Source organism: Rhamphochromis sp. 'chilingali' (assembly GCF_963969265.1).
Source record: "Rhamphochromis sp. 'chilingali' genome assembly, chromosome: 7".
NCBI classification, from domain to species: Eukaryota; Metazoa; Chordata; class Actinopteri; order Cichliformes; family Cichlidae; genus Rhamphochromis; species Rhamphochromis sp. 'chilingali'.
The window spans coordinates 8,800,632-8,816,951 of record NC_137934.1 but is presented as its reverse complement, the minus strand read 5'-3'; the positions used below and the strand labels follow the sequence as shown (position 1 = coordinate 8,816,951).

The 16,320-nt window shown below is 39.3% G+C and overlaps 1 protein-coding gene across 1 annotated transcript; it reads right to left on the bottom strand.

Annotated features, from left to right (window-relative positions):
- Nucleotides 1–3,035: 3,035 nt before the first annotated feature.
- On the bottom strand, nt 3,036–13,728 carry sypl1 (synaptophysin-like 1). The gene is made up of 6 exons (XM_080887575.1): nt 13,630–13,728; nt 12,918–13,105; nt 5,472–5,590; nt 5,173–5,377; nt 4,885–5,076; nt 3,036–4,585 (listed from the first exon to the last, which is right to left on the bottom strand). The coding sequence occupies exons 2-6, from the start codon at nt 12,987–12,989 to the stop codon at nt 4,454–4,456; spliced, it is 720 nt and encodes a 239-aa protein (XP_080743701.1). The 5' UTR covers nt 12,990–13,105; nt 13,630–13,728; the 3' UTR covers nt 3,036–4,453.
- Nucleotides 13,729–16,320: the final 2,592 nt, after the last annotated feature.

The following is a 16,320-nucleotide window of genomic DNA, read 5'->3' as shown; positions in this document are numbered from 1 at the left end:
CTTCGCACGCAGCAGGCGAAAAACGAAAGAACGAGATATGCTGACGTCGTTCTCGTCAGGCTTCGGCGTTGTCCGGCAACTATCGGCGGGGGCGGTTGAGGGGCTGAAAGACAGGTACAGTATGGTTATTCACGAGTTCAAAAGTTCAGCATAGTTCAGGTAAAGCCAAAAACCCATCATCACCATTTCCATAATTTAAATATTACACTAGGCTTCGTTATAAATAAATAAATGCCTTTTTTTTAAAAGTATTTTTGCAATAGCATGTTTTAGTAATATTTGCCCTTCAAAAAGCTAAGAAAAACTATCTTCATGGGGGGAAAATATTAGAAATTACCTCGATGTATTCAGCCAATACTGCTAAATTTAAAAATCTATATTTTTAAAGTCCACCTGTCTCTCTACAGTGTTGTGAAAAGTACTCATTATGTCTGAGGTTGTCACGTTTACATGTTTCAGACAATCAAACTAAGTTAATATCAGACAATTTTTGAATATTGATATCATTTATTACAGCAGAAAAGCTATATACACAATTATTATTCAACAATTAGAAATAGACTGGGCAAAAATGACATCATGGGAGAGTTCCAAGGAGAAAACAACTGCTGAGCAAGAAGAACACAAAAAACTCTTGATAATCCCCAAGACAGCATTTCATAAAAATAACATCTCACCAAAAGGCAAAAATGGTGTTGGCAGTGTGATGGAAGTTTTTGGAGTCAAAAGTCGATTAAAATGCAGATATAAATGCTTTTCTGTGACCTTAAACAAGCTGTCCAAGTCTCATTGGCAGTTATCACAAATACTTGACTGGAGTACTTGCTGCCATGGGTGGCACAACCAGTTATTAGGTTTATGGGCCAATTACGTTTTCACTCAGGGCCTAGTAGGTTTGGATTAAAAGCTGCAAACTAAAATTAAATTAAAAGCTGAATTTTACTCAGGTTATCTTTGTCTAATATTACGATGATGTCTGGGGAAAGATCCTTGGTCTTAGTTTATTGGAGGGACAGCTCAGGTTGAGTGGTTTGGGGACAAAGTTAGGGAGGCAAGTTGAAATGGTTTGGAGATGTCGAGAGGAGGGGTGGTGGATATATTCATATATTCAGCCAAGGATGTTGAATATGGAGCTGAAAGGCAGATGGAAAAGAGGAAGACCTCAGAAAAGATTCATGCGAGAAGAGGATGCTAGGGATAGGGCCAGATGGAGGAAGATGATCTGCTGCTATGGTGAACCCTGAAGTGAGCAACCAAAAGAAGAAGAAGAAGAAATCTTTTTATGTTTTATCTCCATTCATTATTTATCCTCATCTTCTCTGAAACACAGTGAACATGTCAGGAACCTTGGCATTATTTCTGGACATTGAATTCAGTTTTGACGATCATATCAATAGGATTGCTACAACTAATGTCTATCACTTAAAATCTATATCTATGGTTAAAAAATTCTTACCTCAAACTGACTCTGAGAAATTGCTTTCATATCAAGCAGGTTCAATTATTGTAATGCTCTCTCCAAATCATTCATAGGATGATTTCAGCTCATTCAAAATGAAAAATTTGACTACACTACCCAGTAATCAAGTTACATCATTTATTCCAGTTCAATATAGAGTTACCTTTGAAATCCTTTGATTAGTTCACAAAGCTCTCAATGCTTTCACCCTCAATTATATACCCGAACACTAATAGCTCAATACAATAGGCTTGTGCAGGTTGAGCTCATGGCATTACAATGACCTCTTGTGGTTAAAAAGAGAAGCTGCATTCACTGTGCAAAGAAGTACCAAACAATCGACTGGTGTACTTTTAAAACATTAATAATATCTTCTGAAGTAAATCATGTTTTTACTTATAAATGATTTTGGATGATCTCAGAGATGAGGTGCTCTTTGTGAGTTTATTTTAAGGTGTGTGTATATATATATATATATATATATATATATATATACACACACACATTTTTTGCCAAAGAAAAATAAATCACGATTGTGTCCCTTTTCTCACAATATGTTTGTCGTTTCCAGTATGACAGCGATGATTAGGGATTAAGTACTCTCTGTTACACTTCCACTCCCACTTGATTGCAAATCGGTCTTGTGTTCTGAAACCTGAACAGAACAAATGGATTCAGATCACACACAACATACAGTCATCTTTTTAGGCAAATCAGAGGGGGCGTGAGAAAGACAGAGAATGGCGGAGATTACAAGGAAATGACAGCTCAGAAATGAGGGCAAGGAAATTGACTTGATTAGTTTACGCTGATGTGTCAATCAGATGAGATACAGACACAAGCACCGAGTCTGTGCATTCTTACATTATAATCTGTGCTTAAACACAATCCTTCCTGTCTTGCTTCCTGACACACACACACAAAAGATGACTCAGTCACAGTGTTGTGTTTATTTCCCCACATCGAGGTCCAACGGCCGATCAGAAGGTCACAGGACAATATAGGAAACACAGAGTGCTATTTTTACACTCAGCAGAGGACACGCTACTGGTTTTGTGTTACATGCTACTGGTTTTGTGGGGGGGGGTTTCTTATATAACAAAAACTTTAGTGACACAAAAGTGAAATAGTTCTTTTATTTTAAAAGGCTTCTCTTGTGGGAATGAATGTAGGCTTGCATTCATACAAAGACTAAAAGAAACGTCCTCATTTTTTTGTTTTTTTATTGGAAAAAAGTACATCCAAATTGTGCATGTGACAGAGTGCATTGCATAAGAAAAATTGGCAGGTTAAATGTAAAGGAATCATTAAAAAAAAGAAGAAGCTATAGCTGATTACAGGAGTGCAGTGGCATAACCAGTACACCAGACACTTGCTGTTTCACTGAACTTTAAAGTTAAAGGAATAGAAGGAATGAAACCACCCTACACAGAGACAGTCAAAACACAATAGAAAGGACAAGGAGAAAAAATAATAATAATCAAAAAACACATCTGGATATACTGAAAATGAGAAATGATACAAAAATACGACACAGTACTTAAAACACAATACCAGCTCACCATTTGGTCTGGGGAAAAAAAACCAAAACAACTATGGAGAACAGGATGGACTAGTTTAAACAACGGCACAATAACAGGCTTAAAAATCACATAAGAGATATGTAGGAAGCTTAAACCAGGATAAAAGAAAATAGCGCTTTGGCTGAATATTTTCGCTGCAAAAAGTGATGAAATTAACAAGAAAGTTGAAAATGCTTTAACTGGTACCTTTGAAGAAAAGTGTGACTGCACTGCATTTGGATTAAAGAAAGCAACTCTCAAGTATTCTTCATGGATTTATGCTCACAGTGCTTAAAGAGACAATTCACATCAAAAATCAAATTTACATATTTGCTTAGCTGACTGACACCGTGACAGGATGTAAACAGACAGGTTGTGCCCTGTTTGTTGGACACATGGTAGTACGCCTGGGGAAAAAAATGTATATTTGATTTTGAGGGTGAATTGTTCCTTTAATGCAACATTGATAAAATCACACAAGCACCTCATCAGTGCAAAATAAAAAGGTCCTAGACTACAGTTATTTTAACCTTGGAAATAAACTAGGTCAGGCTGCTTGCCTGTTTTTTACAAAGAAAAATCCGTAAGGATAAATGGTTGGCATGAGTCGAGTTTCATAGAGACTTCAGTGATTCCCTCTTTCTGACACTAGATGGTATGAGGGAGTCAGTTAACTGATGTAAAAGAAATGGTTTTGGAATGAGGCATATCTTTTTAATCTACAAATATTTTTGAAAAATGTGCAAATACAAGGCAAAATGTATATTACATTTTGCAATATCGATCACACTCACTTTTGTAAATAAACACATTTAGTTACGGTTAACAAGGAGTCATAAAATGTGCTTTTCACACTGCCCTTAAAGCAGATGATCTTAGATCTTAGAAAATAAAATGTCCAAGTGTGGTGTCACAGAGAAAGGGCTGAGCACCTTATGTTCATCTGTGTAAAAATAAGTGTAATAAACCTCATAAACTCCAATACTTCTATGAAGACCAAATCAGGTCATAGGATTCGATCAGCGGCGCATTTAAAAGGATTTGGCATGCTTGTTGCATTGGTGCTGCTATTGTGTGTGGATGGCTTCTTGTCTACCACCTGATACCACATCAGGTCATATTGGGTTACAAAACACCAATGCAAATCTGTACTGCTGCAAAACTTAACTGCAGTCAGCAGTTTAATATGAGCTACCCATTGATCCTTCACTTTGTGTGTCTTCATCACTTTCACAGAGTATTTGTGTGTGTGTGTTTATGTGTTAAAATCTCTTCATTTCTCCACGTGTACTTAACATGCACGCATACTTTTTGTATGTGTATGTGTGTGTATGTGTATGTGTGTGCGTGCGTGCACTTAAGGGTGATTTTCTGTATGTGGCATGTGCATGTTTTCTGTGTTTTGTACTGAGTCTTTGTGTGTATCTGTATGTTAGATTGGCGCAGGGACCTGGTGCCTTCCTGGTCCAGGTTGGGATGAAAATTTCCGGGAGTGCCAGCGAGTCTCTTTGTACACAAACCAAGCATTGAACGCCCACACAAGCATGTTAAGGTAGCCAAACACCTGGATAATATAGACAAAAAAATAATCATTAGAAATATTTTTTTTATATCAATGCAATATTTAGTAATGTTAAAACCAATATTTTTTTAGCTTTCAAACACACAAAGCAGAAACAGATTTCCCGAACATTTGTTGCCATTCCAAACATGCCCTCTGGTGGACAAACGATGAAACATCAATCAAAGGTGCTGCTCCTGTCTATTCTATGCTTTACACATTTTCATTTATTGGCACTTATAAATGCTGATAATCATATATCAGCAAACAGTTAATATCAGCTGATTATTATTTCATCTCACCACAGATATATTGAGGGTCCGCATGTTAGCAAACTCCGTGACCTCACAGGTGATGTTGCTACCCTTACAGAGTGCCAGCGTGCCACTGATGCCTTCAGTGTCTGTGGCACTCTTTACATTCTGCAGGCCTTTAGCCCAGGCGGATGAACACACCAGCCACAGGAAAACCAGGATCGCTGTGATCACAAAGTCCTGGAGAGGAGGGTAAATACATGAACAATTTCAATACATTTCAAATCAGGCCTTGCATCAACTGGGACGATTACAGGAGGCAAGATCAAGACTCACAAAAATGGGTCCAAAGTCAGAGTCCTTGTAGACGTGCATGTAGCCTAAATACACCAGCAGAGCTGCCATGCTGTAAAGGAAGCAGACAATGCCAACACCTACAAAGAACTCCGCCGAGGAGGCCGAGTCTCCCATCATGTGTGTTGTAGTGACAGAGTGGTTACAAAGAGTCGTATTTTTATCAATGAGCGGGAACTGGCTTAACCTGGGAATGATACAGAATAGACAGAATAAATGGGTAATTTCTTATATAATTAACTTAAACTGTACGTGAAAATTAAATATGTTGAAATGCTCACCTAAATGGGTATTGATACATGGCATTGAGAGTTTCATTACTGCCATCGCCACAGAGGATAGATATGACGTTCTTCCCTGAAAATCCACCGCAGCAGCCAAAAGCAAATATGGCTGTGAGCTGTTTGGACAGTAAGAAGATAGTGGCATGAGAAAAAAGTTATTAATAACATCAAAACCAGGAAAGCATAGGCTCTGGAGAATTTCTAAGTGGTGGGATTATGATCAGCATGTTCAATATAAAGAATTGCCTGAAAAAATACAACAACTGAGCAATTTTTACAGGATCATAAAAGAAGAGTTTCAAGAATTTGAAAGAGAGGATCAAATATTGGGTCAGTGACTTTCTATTTGCCATTGAAAAAAGATACAGAAAAAAACATGACAGCACAAATCAAGTATTTCCTTTAAAGAACCACATCATTTTTTCAAAACGTAAAAATGTGACTTGCATGGTTTCACTAATCCTTCCACTCAGCTCTTAAATTCTTTCTTGCAGAAAAGCATCTGATTCAGCCTGCTGACCATGTGACACTAATGCTCCCCTTTAAACCAACACAAACAGAATTCTTTTAGTGAGGGTGGCTGCCACTCAGCTCAACCTTTAAACAAGGTCAACCAGTGATAATAGAAATCACTGAGCAGCATGATGGGTAACAATGATTTCAAGTGAAAATAGGCACCATGTGTCGTGGAAAGCTTTGTATTTTAGTGCAATAAATAAATAGCTCTTAGATTTATGACTTTTAGATTTTTGACTGCCCTGTGACCACTAATGTTGCATTTAACAGTTAATATGGTGAAGATCACAGCAAATAGAGGCTTCCATGTTTGCACATCTAGCAGACATGCTGCAACGATATGCAATAGTAACTTACATTTGGAATTCTGTATCTGGCTTCACGGTAATCTTGAAGTAGACTTCAATTTCCTTTTTCCTCTGTTTTGGTCTCCACCGACTATTTATGGAAATCTGTGGGTCTTTCTTTGGCTAATAAATATTACACTAAAATTATTATCTAGTTACTAACTTTGCTTGTCTCTTGTGGTAATCTTATATGCAACCATATTTTTGTCCTAAGCTACTTTAAACTATCTCTTGGGAATGCCTTGGTGTCCCCCTGGAAGAGCTGGAGGTGGCAGAGCATTGGGGTGTCTGGGTACTTCTGATTAGGCTGCTGCCCCCACAAGAAGGATGATTTTGTAAAAGGCTGTAAATAAATGATGACAGTGGCTTTTCATGTCTTTAAAAAAAGGGTAATTGAGGAAGCATTTATTTACTCAAATGCTAGTTTCCAGCCTTTTCAAATACAGGACAATGTTAATTCTGTAAGTGCAGTCCCATTGGGTGCGAAATAGGAGATAAAGCAGGGTAGAGTGTTTTTTAGTTACAGTGGTCCCTTGCTATAATGCGGTTCATCTTTCGCGGTCTCGCTGTTTCACAGATTTATTTTTTTTTGGTGCAATTTTTGCATGTTTTTTTTTCTTTCAGCGCATTGTGTTCTGTGTCCTGATTGGCTGTAGACCATTGTCAATCAATCTCGTGCCGTGTCTCCTGTACAGTACAGAATGCGTTCAGTTTGTCAAGTTGACATAAATCTTTGATCGCTAGTAGTTTGACTCTGAAGAGCTGTACTGTATGTTTGTAACTTTTCTCCCCAACGAACACAACAATGTCGACGAAACGTTTTGCACCCTCAAAGGCAACCGCGGGTGCCTTTGGTTACATTCTATAATACTGGACTTATTTTTTTAATTAAACAACTACAATAGAATGATACACAAAAGCCTGCTGCTTCAGGTATGCAACTCACTCTTTGATCTCTTTTATACCATGTTTTCAAACCCTTTAAATCCATAATTTAGTCCAGATGAGTTTGCAAGCAGGAGGCATAGTACCATTAGCTAAACTAAACTGAGACCAGTGTTGTAACATTGCTTCACAGCCCAGCTAGCTCATATGGCAGAGCATGAGACTCTTAATCTCGGGGTCATGGGTTCAAGCCCCATGTTTAAATAATTGAGTGACAAAGAAAGGGAAGAATTAGTTCTTGCTTCCACTATGAGACTCAAAGCTATGTTGCTGTCAGGCAGTTTATCACTATGTTGATATTTTTCTATGACTATAATGAGAGAATGAATTGGAATGGAATGAATGGAATAAATTCTAGCTGACAAAGACAGGCATGTCAACATTTCCATTTTCCCTCAATCACGTTTCGTATTGATCATCAATACAACCCCAGAAGAGAGAAGGGCTAAAGTTAGAATTGTTTGCTTGTTTTTGTAATGTCAATCTTGACTTAGATGACACCGTCAGCTAGCTTGTCAGGATGGCCGAGCGGTCTAGGGCGCCAGACTCAAGGATAGATACCGTCCACAAAAAAAGGGACTTCTGGTCTCCAAATGGAGGCGTGGGTTCAAATCCCACTCCTGACAAAATTTTTACTCTCCAATTTCAATCAAGCTGTTTGATTACAACTCATGGAATGATTGACTCTTCTTAAAATGAATCATCAGCTCCTTTGTTTCATGGAGTTTGAGAGGTTTTCTGTCCACCACAATGCAACAATGTTGATTTCCTCCTGAAGATGGAGGCGTAGTCTGCAAACATCAACACAGGTTTCTTTCCATGTCTGTGAAAGCAGTCAAGGGTGCACAGAGTGAACAGGAAGAGGGCTGAGCATACAACCCTGAGGGGGTGGAGGAGGTTTAACTGCCTGTGCAAACTGTCTGAAGTCTGTTTGTGAAGACATCCAACTGCAAAGTGTGATACTTAACTAGAATGTGCCACTTATTTCCATGGAGAAACATGGACGAATGCTTAGCTAAAATCAGCAAAAGGATTTTTGGAGGGAAATGGCATACTCTGTGAATTTGTTGAGTTTTGAATGAAAACGGAGCCCAGCTTCTGTAAATATGTAGGCACAGTAGTTTCTGATTTCAATCTGTTCAGTGATTCTGAGTCTTATTCATTTTATATCCCTGCTACAGAAAACTGACCATAATTAGAAAGGATAGAGAATAATGTTAGATTAACTCTTATACCAGCCCTCTACATCCTTAGTCACAGCAAAGTGAAAAATACATTGAGATTGTGCAAGTCTTTAGGTGTAGTTGTGATGTCATGAGTGCTTTTGACAGCTGTCAGGATGGCCGAGTGGTCTAAGGCGCCAGACTCAAAGATTCACTCCTTCCTCATGAAAGGGACTTCTGGTCTCTAAATGGAGGCGTGGGTTCAAATCCCACTCCTGCCATGCCCTTTTTCTTCTCACATTTAATTTACGTTTATAAAACTTTGTGAGTAAAAACATATTGAAAAAGGTTCATCAGCTCTACTAATCTACATCAAATTGCTTTCTTTTAGCTGAAATCAGTAGTCAGATCCTTAGTTTTGTTTTCTGTTAAGCAGTAGGTTGTTTTCTGTGCTCTATACTACAAATTGCTGATTTCCTCCTGATACAAAGTCTCATTATTGTCACTCTGGATGATGTAGTACATAAACCTTCCCAACAGGTTTCTTTTCTGGGTGCCCCATGATTCTCTGAGTGTGCAGTGCCCTCAATTTCTAACTCACATCCACACCTTGCTTGTTTACTGTGAAGTTGCACTAAAATATATAAAATATATATTCCACTAAAATATATTCTAAAATATATTCTAAGTTGCACTAAAATATATTCTATCCGTGCTCTGAACGGATAATTGGAGGTGAGCTTCCCTCCCTCCAAGACATCTACAGGAAGCGGTGCCTGAGGAAAGCGGGGAGGATCATCAAGGACTCCAGTCACCCCAGCCATAAACTGTTCAGACTGCTTCCATCAGGAAGGAGGTTCTGCAGCATCCGGTCCCGTACCAGCAGACTGAGAGACAGCTTTTTCCATCAGGCCATCAGACTGCTGAACACGTCATAGACACCTCAGCTTCACTACTGGAACTTCAACATTATGCACTCCACACTGTATATAAATGCCACTTGTTTTGCACATATTCAACTCTGTATATTTTATATATTTTATTATTATTATTATTATTATTATTTTATTTTATTTTTTTACTATTTAATTTGTAAAAATGTGTATACACACACACACACACACACACACACACACACGTAGGAAAATATTTAGTATACACATCCAGAAATGCATACACTATTATATATTGTACATATATTTATTAGTTTCAGGTTGGCCATTCTTGTATTTTGCTCGTTTGTGTTGTTGTGTTTGCACATCTCTGTTGCTTGTGGGGCTCGCACACAAGAATTTCACTCGCATGTGCTGTGCCAGTGTGCCTGCACATGTGATGTGACAATAAAAAAAAAAAAAAAAAGTGATTTGATTTAAGGGGAGGGATGTTCAGTTTTTTAATGATTTATAGCAGGGGTAGGGAACTCCAGGCCTCGAGAGCCAGTGCCCTGCAGGTTTTAGATGTGTCCTTGATACAACACAGCTGATTTAAATGGCTAAACGACCTCCTCAACATGTCTTGAAGTTCTCCAGAGACCTGGTAATGAACTAATCATTTGATTCAGGTGTGTTGACCCAGGGTGAGATCTAAAACCTGCAGGCTCTCGAGGCCTGGAATTCCCTACCCCTGATTTATAGCCTGCATGTATTTAATTAGCATCCCATTTAGTTACAGATGCAGTTTGCTAACCCTCTTGATCATAGATGTTCATCAACATGCTTCCTTGGACTATGAGGATTTTTTTAAATAAATGCTTTTTAAAGACCAAACAATCCATTCGTTTTCTTCCACTTATCAAATTCAGGATAAGCAGATGAAGCTACAGCACTCTGAGAACCCAAAGAAGCAGAACATGACATGAAACAAACTGAGGTTCTTTCCCCCACCATCACCAAATTAATAATACCTGAGATAAAGGTGGATGTGAACTGGCTCTGTATCTCCTTGTACAGGGAGTCTACAGACTGAAGGCCAGGAAGTGGTTTGCATCATGAAAACAAAGAAATGGCCTTTGAGCCCATAGAGAATGTTTCCTTATACAGAAAAACATACAAAAAAATCGGCCCATTTAGGAGGACACACCAACTAAAACCTTTACAATACTTCAAACTCACTTCCTGAATTCTGTTTTGTCAGCAAAACTGTATCACACACGGTCACGCTGCAAAGTGCTTTCAACGGGGGCAGCTGTCCTTTAACGCTTTATGTACACCACAAACCCCCACACCTCTAGACTTCTCTCCAGATGTTTCTCCAGATGTCACTGACTGCCACTTCCTGTTTTTTTTCTCTTTTTTTCTTGGCTAAAATTACATACTTCTCTCAAATTGTCTCTGCCTTTATGAACTACTGCAAGGGCCAGCATAGCCCAAACACACATTGGCATCTTCTTAAAACACTGTGACTCTCTAAAAACTGTGGCAACACAGCAATACCTTATCAGTCCTTAGTCTCCATTTGTTTGGCATCCAAAACATCTGCAAACCCCTCAGTGCCAAATTATGGACATTCCTGAAACTAGAGCTCATAATCGAGCTGTGAGGGAGAATAAACAATCCACACACACAGCACCTATTCATAATACGCAGAAGAAGCTACCATTTATTTGTTTTTTTGTATGTTATAAAAACGACCTGAACTGATAAGGAAAGAGAATTAAGTGCTTGAAGAAGGAGGGGTCTGTACTTTGACAAGCTGTTAAGGAAAGACAAATTTCCCAAAAAGTTAGAAACGTTGGCAGAAAAGCAGTATAATCAGCACTTCATTTCTCACACAGTAGTCGCAGAGCTCTGGTCAGTCTGACCACGAATCCCAAATCCACTTGAGTGTGTGCACGCCTACTCGTGTCACTGTGTTTCCCTCCAGAGGCCCTGCACAAACTGGCTCTCCATATTTAGCCAGAGAAATGTGGTGGAGTCACGAGTCCATAAAGAGAGAAAAAACGCTTTATTATCATTCTTATTAAACAACGATGAGGGAATGGGGGCATCCTTGTAGCGTTTGTTATGCTGAAGACTCCTCCCTGTGTCCTACTGTGTGGGAGATAACATCTTGGGTGGTACGACTGTTCAGGACGTGCCAGATATGAGTACAAATAAAGTGGCATTTGATTCAATAAACAATTTATAAGGGAGATGAATTCTGGATAAAAAACAAAACCTGTTTGATAACCTTCAGTTTTCATGTTACATTAAATTTTGTTCTTAGATCTACTGAACGTGCTATCACCTGAAGGCAGGATACTTTCTGTAGGCTGTCTGTAGGATTGTGTGTTTAAGAGTTTGCGGGGGATGCCCACACACACACACACACACACACACACACACACACACACACACACACACACACACACACACACACACACACACTAATTCCATGTTAAAAATATCTTTTAGTGGGAAAAATTTGGTTAGGATGTAGTGTTTGTCACAAAAAGTGTATCCATCCATTCTTTGTTGCTTATCAGAGTCTGGATTGTAGAGTCCAAGTCCAGGAAGATGCCCCAGCCAACTCCTTCAGCTCTTCCAGAGATTGGTCAGTGGGGGGGCATTCCAAAGTCAACCAAGAGATGTAATCTTTCCCGCTTGTCCTAGGAGCTCCTCCCAGTAGGACGTGCCCAGAACACCTTTCACAGAATAACCTTCATATTGTGTCCATGTCCTCTCCTGGACTATTAGCACCATCATGTCGGTTAAACCTCTTTATTATTGTGTGAATACCTGCACACGTTTCATCATCTAGCCCCACGTAAATGAGAAATGACTTTGTGTTGTATAAAACCAACACTTTCTGAGTCAGATGACTGAGTGTTACTGTTGCCATAAAGCTCTTCCAGCCTGTGTGTGTTATGAAAAAATAGAACAGCTGAGGGAAAGCGTTGCCGGGCTGGATTCCTGACCCAGTTATGCAGAGAACAACTGATCGCTGGACTTTCCGCAAGAAATCTCCTGCATGTTTAAGTGAGTGTACGTGTAACTGAAACGTTTCAGCCACAAGCAGTCACTCGGAGGTGAATTATTGGTAAAAGATGCATTAATATGTAACTGTGTTGTCTGAAGGGCAGGCAAGTCCAGCTGCACTAATCTGCACCACTTCAGCAGACTTTCTTGTGTCCTAGAAAAATGCTGTACACATTTGTCTAGAGGCCTTACATTATTTCATTCTAACCATATTAGTGCTTTTATCTTATTTCTTCTAGTGTTATAATGAACAACAATTAACCTTACACATATATATACGTTCTTCTTGGCTTAAATTCAAACCTCAACCAATGTTTAATCAAGTTGTAGTCATGCTTTTGAGGCTTAATCTAATAATCTGCTATAACGTTCTAACTAGTGTTTTTCTTTCTTCTGTAGGGAGAAGGGGAAACCCAAGAATCAAGGAAGAACTGGACCTCCCTGTCCTGTGGGTAGGACCCACACTCTCCCTGAAAACTCAGAAAATACGCGTACAATAGTTTGCGTCCAACTTACCCACTCCACCAGTTTGACGAAGCCGAGGGGCTCCTTCAGGGGCGACAGGTTTAGTCGAAATCCGGTCATCATGATTGTGCTTTTCTGATCCAAAATCTTTATCCAGCTGTTTCTAAGCTGTGGATGTTGCTCCAACAAGGGAAGGAAAAGGGGGAGTAGACAGAGTGACGTGGTCTCTACTGCTAACGCTGCAAAAAAACAGGGAGCAGATTCAGTTTTACAATCCAACTTCTCATCCCACCAAAAAGGAGATCCAGTGTCTCTAGCGTGGAAGATAAAACGTTCCACTCGTTTAATAATCTTTAAAAAAAACAAATATTAATTTGAATGTCCTTATTCGTCATCTTTTTTTTCTTTTTCTTTTTTTAAATTTCCAGTGTAGATCCGCTCTGCGCTGGTGCTGATGCTCAGATGGAGCGGATACGCGCGTAAAGAGTGCCAAAACTCGCTTTGCCTTTGATCAGAACGCGTGCCGTGTATTTGGTTACAGGAAAATCATGGCTAAAACAAAAGAGAAAACCTTTTTAGTTTGGGGGGGTTTTTTTGTTGTTGAGAGAAGCGTACTTTCCCCCGAGCCAGGTAAAATAAAAAAAAATAAAAACCGCAAAGACAACTTGGAAAACCCTACAGCTGCGAGATAAGTACCGGGGTTTTACCGCAGAAAACCCATGCAAATTCACACCAGGAGGCACGAAAGTTATCGTTAACTCACTTCTGAGTGCCAAAAAGTATCGAAAGTGTCCTATTGGGTTCTCACTGGATCCATTCTCCAAAAAGCTGCCGCCCCTTGCGCCGTTTGCACCAACTGTGCACCGCCCCTTTAGTGCTGACTGGGTCATATGACTCTTAGCAAAGTGCAAGGGAAGAATTCTTGACATTTATTTACTATTAAGGATGCGGTGCAAGGACCAGTTAAAATAAAGGGATATTACGCCACATTTTCCACAGCAAGATTCAAATCTAAGGCGTTCAGCACATGTTTGGAATCACTGGACAAAAGCAATCAATTTCTCATCATATCATATCAAGTGATCTGGGAGGTGACTAGACTCTTGCACCTCATCTCAGATCACTGTTCAGACTTTTAAAAGTAGCGGACCCAGAGTAGCGGTGCGCTTCTAAATAAAGCTGGGGTTTTCGATTTTCTTGGAAGGTTGAATGTCTGACCGGGAAAATTCACGGGATGGGAAAGCGACTGGAATTGTGGTTCCTGAAGTCATTCTCAAGCTATTAGGCTGATATCAGGCAAATATGCTAGATCATAAGGTGCCCCAAGTTATTCTCTAGCAGTAACATATAATTAGTAACATGCTCGTGACGATTTTTTGTATTAGTTTTTAGCTTTTTCAATCAAACCAAGGAGCAGTCGCCAGAGCTATAAAATTAATCGAATTTAGAAAACTGCAGTGCCTGTAATGACCACTCGGGGTTGGCTCTAAAAGCAGATAGAATCACATACAGTAGATCGATTCCTGTCAAAAATGTTCAACTTTACAGAATTAAAATTATAAGAAAAAATCCAAAACAAACTGATGCAGTCAGAGTGGCTACATTCAAATCCATCCATCTGAAAATTGTATTAATGGAGTGTGAGGAACACAAAGCCTGCCTGCTCATTTAGAGGAAGAAACTGCAGAAGGAATTCCTATGTTCAAATCTTTACCGCAGATAATATAAAAGCTGGAAATAACCACCACGATGTCACCCATTAGTTAGTGAAATTCTGTTATGAAGCCTTTATCTTGGGCTTTCTATTGTGAAACCACGTGTGATGGACGAGGAGTTGTTATAATTGGCAAGTTGTTAGCCAGTGAGAATATCCTGCCTAAGCCTTAGAATGACCATAATTTACAAAATGACACTAACGCCATGTTCAATTTGACTTTAAACTTGTGATTAAACTTAAGTTCGTGATGAAACTAGGAAAGTGTTTTCTGAGGTCACAGAAAGGGAGAAGAGGGATGTTTTCCAGAAGTCTTCCTGCACCCCTCTGCTGGTGATTAAAGTGAATGCAGGTTTAAGGCACATTTGAATAGTTTTTTTACTTTTCAGTACTAAAAGCTGCAGTCATCTTTTATACTATTAACTTTATCAGGATTTTAAATTTTCAAATAAACATTATAAAGTCAGCATTTTTAACTCGTTGAATATACAAACTGTTCCAACCTGTGATTAAAGATTTACTAGGTTTAAAGAAACATTATGATTCAGGAGCTGCTGTCACTTGGAGAAAGAAAACAAACACCAGCCTCCTGTGTTAAAGTCTGATGCCTGGTTGACCATTAAAGCTCCAAATGTGGGCTCACTGTTTAATGCCTTCCTACGTTGCTGCTGTAAAAATATCTAAGGCTTTATCATTAATTTCAAAACAGTGGGGATGCTGTGTAAGATGTAAATGAAAATAGAATGCACTGATTCGCAAATCCCATTAACCAACAGTTTATTCACAGTATAACACAGAAAACATCAAATATTTAAACTGAGAAATTTCACTATTTATACTAAGGCTGGAAGAGTAAGTAAATTTTGAAAAAGATTAAAAAGATTGAGAGACTCTGAAGACATCTCTATGCAGAGGGGACAAGGCCAGAAATCAGTACTGGATACCTGCAATCTCTGGGGCTTCAGGAAGCCCAGCATTAAAAATATGACATGATTCTGTCCTTTAGATCACTGCATGGGCTCAGGAACACTTCCAGAAATCACTGTTTATTAACACAGGTTAAGCCTCTAGCATGCAAAGAAGAAGCCATATGTGAATGTGATCCAGAAACACTGGCGTCTTCTCTGGGCCAAAGCTCGTTTAAAATGGATTGAAGCAAAGTGGAAAACTCCCCTGTGGTCAGATAATTGAAATTTGAAATTCTTTTTGGAGAACATGAACGCCACATCCTCTGGAGTACAGAAGGACCATCCAGCTCGTAAGCCTGCATCTCTGTTGGTATTGGGGTCCATTAGTGCCTGTGGAATTAACAGCCTGCACATCTACCATTAATTTGAAATGTATATACAGGTTCAAGAGGAACATATGCTCCCAACCATACATGTTTTTCAGGGCAGGCCTCACACATTTTAACAAAGCAATGTTAAACTGCATACTGGATCAATTACAACAGCATGGCTTCATAGTAGAAGAGTCCGGGTGCTGAATTGGCCTGCCTGCAGTCCAGACTTCTCACCAGCTGAAGCCTTCAAACAAGAATTGGAAAACATTCCTCTCCCAGAATTCCAGCAGCTGGTCTCTTCAGTTCCCAGACTGTCGTTACACAGCAGTAAACATGGCCGTGTCGCAAGTATTTTGTAACGCTGCCATCAAATTCAGTGAATGTGACGAGCCAATACTTTTCCTAAAATGGTATATTTGCTCATTTTTAAACATGAGATGTGTTTTCTGTGTTCTTCT

Coding starts and splice junctions, on each gene's coding strand:
- sypl1 (XM_080887575.1), bottom strand. CDS start 12,989: ATGATGACCGGATTTCGACTAAACCTGTCGCCCCTGAAGGAGCCCCTC. Junction 5,378..5,471: donor ATGTATCAATACCCATTTAG/GTGAGCATTTCA, acceptor TATCATTCCCAG/GTTAAGCCAGTTCCCGCTCA. Junction 4,586..4,884: donor GGACCCTCAATATATCTGTG/GTGAGATGAAAT, acceptor TATATTATCCAG/GTGTTTGGCTACCTTAACAT.